This window comes from Egretta garzetta, unplaced genomic scaffold, assembly GCF_000687185.1.
Source record: "Egretta garzetta isolate BGI_Z169 unplaced genomic scaffold, ASM68718v1 scaffold250, whole genome shotgun sequence".
Lineage (NCBI taxonomy): Eukaryota > Metazoa > Chordata > Aves > Pelecaniformes > Ardeidae > Egretta > Egretta garzetta.
This window is the reverse complement of record NW_009258294.1, coordinates 314,704-324,343: the sequence shown is the minus strand read 5'-3', so window position 1 is coordinate 324,343 and position 9,640 is coordinate 314,704. Positions and strand designations below refer to the sequence as shown.

At 40.4% G+C, this 9,640-nt stretch overlaps 1 protein-coding gene across 6 annotated transcripts in view; it reads right to left on the bottom strand.

The window, feature by feature from the left end:
- Positions 1 to 36: 36 nt before the first annotated feature.
- The window catches only part of LOC118452204, a 22,380-nt gene continuing 12,776 nt past the window's right edge, over positions 37 to 9,640 (bottom strand). For 4 of the 6 annotated variants that reach the window (XM_035893546.1, XM_035893551.1, XM_035893560.1 and 1 more), the window contains 2 exons: positions 9,188 to 9,280; positions 37 to 2,131 (listed from right to left, as the gene is read on the bottom strand). In XM_035893546.1, coding sequence (XP_035749439.1) covers positions 1,946 to 2,131; positions 9,188 to 9,280 — 279 coding nt within the window. In that variant the 3' untranslated portion in view covers positions 37 to 1,945. The other 2 variants (XR_004841885.1, XM_035893556.1) reach the window with 2 other exon arrangements.

The window sequence follows — 9,640 nt, the reverse complement described above, 5'->3', positions numbered from 1 at the left end:
GCTGAGTTGCCAGCCGGGTTAAACCACGACAGTTTTAACTATGAAATAGACTCAAAATTCACTGTGGTGGATGTTACTCTTTTTGGTGACATCAGCAATGCTGATTTCATTAGTATACTTTGTATGAGTTTTATGATAAAATGTCATTGTTTCATCAGCTTACCACCTAGAGAGCATGTTCTGTAACTTAGTAAGGTGATCACATGACCAATAATAAATGTATGACTAAGAAGTGTTAGTGTATCAGTTAGTGAAATTATTGTACCTGGTACATAACTGAATTTATTTCTTGTGCAACATAGTAGATAGTGCTAAAATAATTTAATTCTAGTGTAATGCATGCTGAAGTTGATATCTAGAGTTTGGGTTTTTTTTCTTCCCGCTGACTTCTTGGAACTCTTAACAGATCCGGAAGTTGTAAGCATTATTTAGGGAATACTCAAAAGCTCCTTTCTATTCAGTCAGCATTGGAAGCAACAGAATGATTTTCACTATTTGAAGAGTACAACGAGCCCAGCAGTGAAACTCCACATTGCTGGGGAGGGGAGGGGGCGGGGGAGTGGAAATAAAATGTCTTTTAAGGTCTCACAGACCTTTGGAGTTTGGCCTACTATAGGTAACTGCCTTATTGTAATGTGCATTGGTGTGATTGACTGATGTTAGGATTCCTATTTCAGGTATGCATTGTTTATTATATTTACACAGAACAATTCCTGCAAGTGCTGTGTAGCTTGTAGATTGTTCCACTGCAACCAAGCAGCAACCTCTTGGCATAGCTGCTTGATGTCTACCATTTATACACATATGTCCCCTAATTATTTGCATCAAAAGAAAATTGCCACTAAATCACAGTGGGACTCCATGCACAGTAGTGGAGAACCAGATCTTTAACACCCCGTGATCCTGTGTACACTTTTGGTTTGTCTCCTCGCGTATTTCAAATGTTTCGTGCCTTGCAGGATACGGTCTATGGATGCTTAATTGTCAGCATCTTCCATTTCACACTGACAGCCCCTGTTGCTAAAGGGCAAGTACTTTTACTGCTCCTGCCGTGCACCCCACATAAGCACCTAGTGTTTATTTTACTCAGTCATTTTTAACATTTAATTATTTTGCAGATGCTGTTCTGCGCTCTGCTTTGCAGCTGAACACATGATTGCATCTCCCACTATGATTCAGAGATGGAAGCCAATATGTCAGAGCAATTTGCTGCCAGTGTTCACAGGCATCTGTTATGCCCTGTCAGTTCCACGTGCCTCCCTCCCCTCTGCCTGCACGCTGCAAGTCTGATGCTCTGCGTACATTTTCTTAGAGAGCTGCCATGCTGGATAGATGCTGAAATTGCGCAGTGGAATACATGGGCTGACTTGGAGCTACAGAGGCAGAGAGATCTTCTGTCTAACCTTCAGCCTCTTCCTCTGTTCTCAGTGAGACCTGAGGCACCTCTTCCACTCCTTTCCCAAAGTCAGGCAGGCAGGCAGACAGGACATGCACATGTACATTTAGTAACTTATAAATCTTTTCTTCTCAAGTTCAGGTGAGCTGGTAAGAAACACTTTTTAAAAAGTAAAATGCTTATGACATGGAGAACTAACAGTGCTTTGTATTTCATATCCGTGTATGCTTCCTTCTTTTTCCCCTGTCTCCAAAATATCCCCTGTGTATTTTTCCCCTTCCAGAACAATTCAGTTCCTTAAAACCACAATTGTGCAGGTAAGACACAAAAAGATTGATCTGTTAGTATGTTTTTCAAACTTAGCTTTCCTCTTTTCCTATTGAAAGTACAGAAATAAAGGATGTTGCTCATGCAACATGGTGACTCAAGAGATTACAAAAAAGTAAAAATTAAGCCAAAATGGAAATCAGTTGATCTCAACCTTCCTTCTCTTCTGTTAGCTTATTATAGGAGTTGTGTGGACACTTAGGCCACTGAAAGGTAGACAAGTTACTTTTCCTCTAAATATGACACCCTGAAGTAAAAATTTTTGTCCCCGTTGGTTTCTTTTTCTGGCTTGCGAATATCAAGTGAGTCGTCATTCACATGCAGGTAATATCTTGTATCTTCATAGCACTGGAACTGCACTGAATCTCCTTGGTAATGCATGATGAAAAAGTGATTATCTTCACTCAGCTGTGAAAATACACAAAGTAGAAAATGTGTTATATTTTCAAAGCCTTTCTATAGCATTTCATGTGTCAAACATTCATGTATGTTGCTGGCTTGGTAGATTTTGAATCTGCTTTTCTCCACTGACACATATTTACCAATTTTTAGATAAATCTTTGGCAACACCTAATCATTTGGGGACAGATTCTGTGATAACTGTAAATAAAATAATACCTGTCTCCCTCAAAGGACTGAATATTTCCAGACCCACAGCTGCATTCCTTTGCTTCACGAAAAGACCAGCACAGTTTTTCCTCTGCAGTATACCTGTTATTGGGATAATTTAGGATTTTCATGTGGTTATTTTCTTACCACAGACCTACCCTGTCAACTGCCACTAGCAACAAAATGTCAATCCACAGTTTTTCTTGCCTCTTTTGGAGTACAATTAGCATGTTACAGTGCCAATTACTCTTAAACAACTGTTCTATTACCCATGATTCTTCTGTACATCTCCAGTTTCCAATACACTTTTTTTAAGATCCATCTTTGGAGGAATGGCCAATATCGAAACAGCTCCTCTGTGTGTGTGGATGTGTTTGGGCTCTCCAGGCACCTCAGGGTGAGGATGGAGAAATAGTTACCAGAAAACACCATGCCAGAGAGAGGAAGAGTATGTGCTGAGAGGTAGCCTCTGAAAACATAAGCCCTGGAGACTAGTAGCCCTGTTAAATCTGAAAAAAAAAAAAAATAATAATGATAAGCTCAGGGTACCGAGGAGCTGCTGAGCCTGCCCAGGCCTCCAGCACACACTGGCACCCGCAATGGGTCACATAACCCACACCGCATCCAAGGAGGCAGCGGCTGCTGAATGTGGACAAAGATGACAGGGCAGTGTGTGCAAGCACACCTGCTGAAACAAGGGACCCCGCCTGTGACTGTGCACAGCTGCCTGGAGCCCCCGGGGCGGGGGTACCAGCCCCTGCTGCCGAGTGAGTGCACTGAGTGAAGGAGTAACTCAGAAGACTGTGTGAATCATTATCTGCTGCTAATAGTAAAGGCTTAATTAATAAAAGGTTGAGATTCGTGTTTTCCCCAACTCTTGTCAGGGAGCAGGGAATTTATAATACCTTTTGGGGAAGACTGAGATGGTAAATGAATGCATCATAATCAAGTTATTTCATCTTCCCTTTTGAGTGATCTATTTGAACAGTCTCACCATACCCACAAGACAGTCCTATAAATCTAACCACTCTGGTGTATTACCATTGTGCACAATCCTTAAGGCGACCTCTAAAATTAAACTGAATGCTTGGGGATAAGCAGGAGGATATTAAAGGGTCCCAGCTATGCTGGGGATTGCAGCATTGGCAATAACCACCTTTCCACGGAAGAAGGAACGAGTCCTTTCAGCCCATATGACAACAGGGGATGGAAAGAGAATATCCTGCAGTTATTGCAGAGCACAGGAAAGAAACTTGGGGATACCCCTCCTGTATTAGCAAAGCTATGATGGAAAGCAGCTAAAACATTCTGTCCTGATCAAGTCGGTGTAACAGCAGAGTATATGGAGCTTCAATCCAAAAATTCTGTTTGAAAAATACTATTAAGAAAGTTGAAGACCATTTCTCTTTAGGAAAGAAATACTTTCTAGGGACTCAAAATGGTAATAAGGAAATACAAATGGAATAAGAGAATCTGGTGATTTCAGAAAAAAATAAAAGAAGAAAGAAAACCTGTAGAAGCAAGGAGATAGATTAATGTGTACAATGCAGAAATTCACTCTAGAGCAAGGGAGACTCCAATGGGATCTGGTAAACGTGAAGCCAAAATTAGGTGCTTGCAAAAGCAGAACAAGATGCAAAAATTAAGAATAGCTGGTGTATCTGCATGAAATGATGGAAAATTAGAGCAATCAAAAAATGATCTGGGGAATGATATTGTGCGATTGGGAGAAGAAAGAGGAGCTGGGAGTAGAAGCATATCCAAACACTGCTAGGGCTGGGAGTTGCAGCAGGTTATTGAAGTACAAGGTGTTTTGCACAGATGATTTTCTATTATAGCCTGTTAAGAAGGCTGATGAGAAAACCTGGAGAATATGGTGGACTAGTGCCAGATAAAATTCATCCTGAGGACAGCTCCTATGGCAGCAGGCATGCCTAAGAGATAACTTGCAAGTTCCAGGAAAAAAACAACTGGTTTGCAGTTATCAATCTGACTGTTTCTTTGCCATTGCATTAAATGAAGAACAAATTTGCAGGTTAGGTTTCACATTTAGTGACAAAAAATACACCTCTACTCATGTCCCTGTCCTGGTTGCAGCTGGGATAGAGTTAAATTTCTTCCTGATAGCTGCTATAGTAGTGTGTTTTGGATTTGGTTTGAGAAGAATGTTGATAACACCCTGATGTTTTAGTTGTTGCTAATCAGTGCTTACACTAAGTCAGGGACTTTTTCAGTTTCCCCTGCTCTGCCAGGTGCACAAGAAGCTGGGAGGGGGCACAGCCAGGACAGCTGACCCCAAATGGCCAAAGGGGTATTGCATACCATATGACATCATGCTCAGTATATAAACTAGGGGGAGTTGGCCATAGAGCAGCAATTGCTGCTTGGGGATGGACTAGGTTTTGGTCAGAAGGTGGTGAGCATTTTTCCTGGGTTTTGATTTTCTCTCTCTCTCTCTCTCATTGTTTTCTTATTCATTACATTTTATTGTTATTGTTATTTCCATTATTATCATTATTATTATTTCCATCATTATTATTATTTCCATTATTAAACTGTTTTTATCTCAACCTATAAGTGTTCTCACTTTTATTCTTCCAGTTCTGTCCCCCATCCCACCGTGGGGGGCTAGTGAGTGAGTGGCTGTGTGGTGCTTGGTTGCCGACTGGAGTTAAACCACAACAGTCCCAGAGGTCATTCACAATGTACTTGCAATAATATATATAAGCTCATGTTAGAAAAATGCTACAAATGTTGTCTCCACAGGCTGAAGAAAAAAATGTGGTCTTATGGAATAATATGTCAATGATGGGAACTAGAGAAAGATGTGAGAGAGTAGTTATCCAAGTTTTAAAATAAATAGACTCAAAATGATTTAAAGTCAGTTTGAATAAGGCACCATGAGCATAACCCCAGGCTAAATTCAATTGCTGCACTCTAAACCAGGAAGCAGCTAAAAGATAAGAAGGAATGGATATGAAGGCCAGCTGAAACAAAACATATCATCTTACATTGTCATGGTATGTTACACAGAGGCGTATAGGGCACACTACAATCTACATTTTGCCTCGGATGAAACAAGGAAATGAGCACATGATCAAAAATTGCATGAGTTGTACAATGATGATAACCAAACTAGTCAAACTGAGCTGCCACCTCAATTACATTGAAGAAGCTATGGACCTTGGAAAATATTGCAAATTAATTATATGATGCTTTGGATTTGTGACCAGAACAGGGTTATGACACACCAGTGTGTTGGTTACTGCTGAGCCATGCATGTACGGCATCAAGGCCACCTCTGTTTCCCACCCTGCCCCAGCTGAGTAGGCTGGGGATGGGCAGGAAGCTGGGAGGGGACACAGCTGGGACAGCTGTCCTGCACTGGCCAAAGGTGTACTTCATGCCACATAATGTCATGGCCAGCCAGAAAGACTGGCGTAGAGGAAGAAAAAATTGGGTGGTTTTTTTTTGCTTCCAAGGTGGCTGTTGCTCAGAGACTGGCTGGGCATTGATCTGCTTATGGGAGGAGGCAAGTAAGTACTTTCGCATCACTTGGGGTTTTTTCCATCCTTCACCTGTTTTACTGTCTTTATCTTGACTCATAAATTTTCTTGCTTTTGCTCTTGCTATTCTCTCCCCCATCCTACTGGTGGGGAGTGGGATTGAGAGAGCGGCTGTGTGGGAGATTTGTTGCTGGCTTGCGCTAACACACCCCAGTGCTTTTTAGTCCTCACAGCTGGTCCTGTCCTGACAAATAGTAGGGCTGTGCTTCCACCTTGGGGCAGTCACTTTCAGGTGTACTGGACACCCCTCCACATGAAAGCAAACTGTAGCCTGCATTCTGGGGAGTGCCAAAGGGATCAAGAAAAAGGCTTTGGCAATGTCAGTTGTAGCATACACTCTGCCACATTTGACTCCCCGTCATATTGGAGCTCTGGGACATCTGATACAGCAGCACTCAATGGTGACATGACTTTTTTCAGGCCAGAATAGTCCACTGTTAACTTCCACCCTCCATCAGACTGTCACACTGGCCATATGGGACTACTGAAGGGTGAGTGAACCTTGCTGATCGCTCCTTGGCTCTCCAATCAACTTATGGAGCCAAAAAAACCCTCAAGCTGCATGCTGCTTGCCAAAAAGGGCTGGTGGGTTGACCCCAGCCAGCAGCCAAGCACAGCAAACATAGAATTGTCATTACTGACAAGGTCAAAAGTTCTGAACTGAGGTAATTCCATGGAACTCACTTGACAGATTTTGCCTGTTAGGAGCTGCTTTTTCCTTACCTTAGCCTATTTAACTGCAGTAAAGGAGTAAGTCCCATAATAAGGTCTGTCATGACTGCATAGCTAACCTCTGACTTAATCTGCCTCTGTCTTGTTTACCTCCATCTAACTGCTCAGCAAGGTAGACAGGACCCTAGAATAAAAACTGTTGCAGCTCTTAATGGAGCTTTGAGAGTCCTTCGCAGCCCTTCAGAATCAGTCCATCCACACTGGGGAACTCCAGTCAAAGTTTTGGGATAATGCTCTTCAGTTATATTAACCTAATAACCCTGCATTATCTCAAGGGACAACGACCTGAAGAGGAGCAGCCAGATCTAGTGACAGAATTGTTGACTTCAGTAATGCTTTAAGCAAATGTGTTAAGTCAAGAAGGAATTTAGGATGTGTATCAACCGAGCAAGGAAAGAGAAAGCAAGGTTGAAACTGAGGGAAAACTGAGTGCTAGTAGTACTTAATAAGAGCTGAGAGGGTTAAGTATTATGTATGCAAAGGTCTGAGATTGGTAATGTATCATGAATAGTAATATACTGTGGTTGAACCAGAACAGAAATAATACTGAAGAGGGGTACTAGAGATGCATACTGAAGGAGATGTGTACTTCTCTGATAACCAATATATAATCACTAAACCCTGAAGTTCTGGAAGAGTAAAAAAGAAATAGTAAAAATTTGTACATAGTTAATTAATATGGTAAAATGAGAACATTAAAACCTATACATGCATGTAACAACACAGAATGTGAACAACTCTCCTTGGCAGTACCCCCCTCTACTATTTGTTACTCCTGTACTCCCTCCTCCTATGATCTGTTTAGCTGCATGTTTCCCAAGGATACAGGCCCAGTTCTGATGCTACATGGCTGCATAATTTTGGTCCAGACTTCCAAGGAAACTGATAATTTATGAGACAGTCTGACAGAAGTTAAGAAGGGCAGGAAACAGCAGCAGTCTAGTTGAGACCTCTAGATGAAATCAGGCCGTTAGTGTCAGCAGGGAGTGCTAAATAAAATTCATTTCAACATCATAACCATGCGCTGGTTTTTTTCCAAAAATGACTGGGATTAACACTTTCTTGTCCATGGGCTACATCAAGTGACAAAGTTTGCAAATATAATCTTACCTGTGCTAAAAGAGACTGTACAGGCTAGTGGGAGAATTACATATAAGGAGTGGGAAACATCCCATTGTTGTCAACAAGTTGTGGGGAAATAGCTGGGAAAACCTTTTCTGTGGCAGAGCTAAAGGGAAATACTGTTCTATATCTCTTAATTCTAACTGTTGTGTGGTTAACTGCATTTGCTTGTATGATACTATTGATTATGGTAAGCATGCTTTACTATAGAGTTAAAATAATTACAGCTGTAAGTAAACATAAGCCTGCTCTTGAGTGAACAGCTGGGGTTGGCCTCTCCACTGCTGCTCCAGCTGGGTGACCACAAGTGTGTGCACTGCGTGAGGCAGTAACTGCGTGTATGATGCAGACAGTTTTCCACTCTTACCAGAGTAGTATTGCAATAAATACTGGTTGTGATCCAAGTTATCTTCCTGACTTAATCCCCTATTAGAACAACATACTCTTATAAACTACTATTTGCTGTTACGTGGTGTTATTGTGATAATAACAGCCTAATTAATAAAAGATGCCTTAATAAATATTGATCATGAACTGTCTGTGCCTCTATAAGCCTTGGTTACAGAAACGGAAATTTACAACACAATATGCAAGCCCTCCTGCTGGTATAACAGCAGGGTTCACAGATTCTCATGTTTCTCATAATTCTACTAGCAGTCTTCCAATAAAAAAAGGAAAATGCCTGTCTTTACGACTTACTGTTAAAAACTAGCAGACTAAATATCTAAGATATCTTAGAGAACTACTAAAATAGTTTCCTTCCTGTGTTCACGATGTTTTATCATTTCTATCTAGAGAAGAGCCAACAAAAACATGTCACAAAAACATGTTAAGAAACCATCTGGCTGCCTGTATTTCTATATGCAATACATTACTCCTGATTTATAATCATCTGCTGACACAGAATTCGGACTGAAAGTACTTCAGGGACTGTTTACTTTTAATTTCTTATTTATATTAAATTGTATATCTCTCTTTTATGGTTTTATTATTCCCCAGAAGTTTTTGACTGATGGATTCACTATTTCTTAAAAACATCATTACTCTTGTAATCTGACCCTTCTAGACCCAGTAGTACGCTCATCCAGATTTTCTAGATCTTGTATAAGAATTTGTACCAGCTGAAAACTACTGCATTTTGTATAAGCATAACAATATAGGAAACATCTCCACCTTTCATGTTTTAATTGAATGTCAGAAATTTTGCTTGTAGGTTGAAGGATGTATTCATACATACAGGTCAAGTGAAAAGTATGGAAAAGTTCTTACTTCTTCTGAGGAAAATACTAAAAATCAGCTGAAATTTACTAGGGAAGTAAACAATTAGTCACTTAGTGAGTGATGCATGGATGCACTTAGCTGCACTTTTTTTACACTTACGTTCACATACACACTCACACACACATTTTTATTTTTTTTGATCATGATTATATACCTGTTTGAAGTCAGGATCTTCATGGCTGCATGCATTCACGTTGCAACTTTCCACTGAAGGATAATCTGGCTCTGAACAGGATGCTTTTAAGACCTGTGTTTACAACCACCCAGATTGGTAATTTTGTCTTCATATTTTGCTCTTTTAATCCACCAGATGTAGTACTTTTTTTAAAGAAAGCTCTTTTTTAATAAAGTCCATTAATGATTACCTTCAAATTATTGAAGATGAGTAAGTTGATAAGTTCTTGAAACCCTTCCATGAATATATTCCTCTTTTACTACTTGCAATGCAAAATGAATTGGGTTGAAAGCAAATACTGAAGACAATCCTTTAAACTGTTTAATGCCCAGATTCTATTTTGCAATGCAGCCAAGACTGAACCATGTTGTAACAGAATACCAAAACTTTCTCACAGAGAAGAAGCCCTGTCATCTTCCATATCAGAATTCC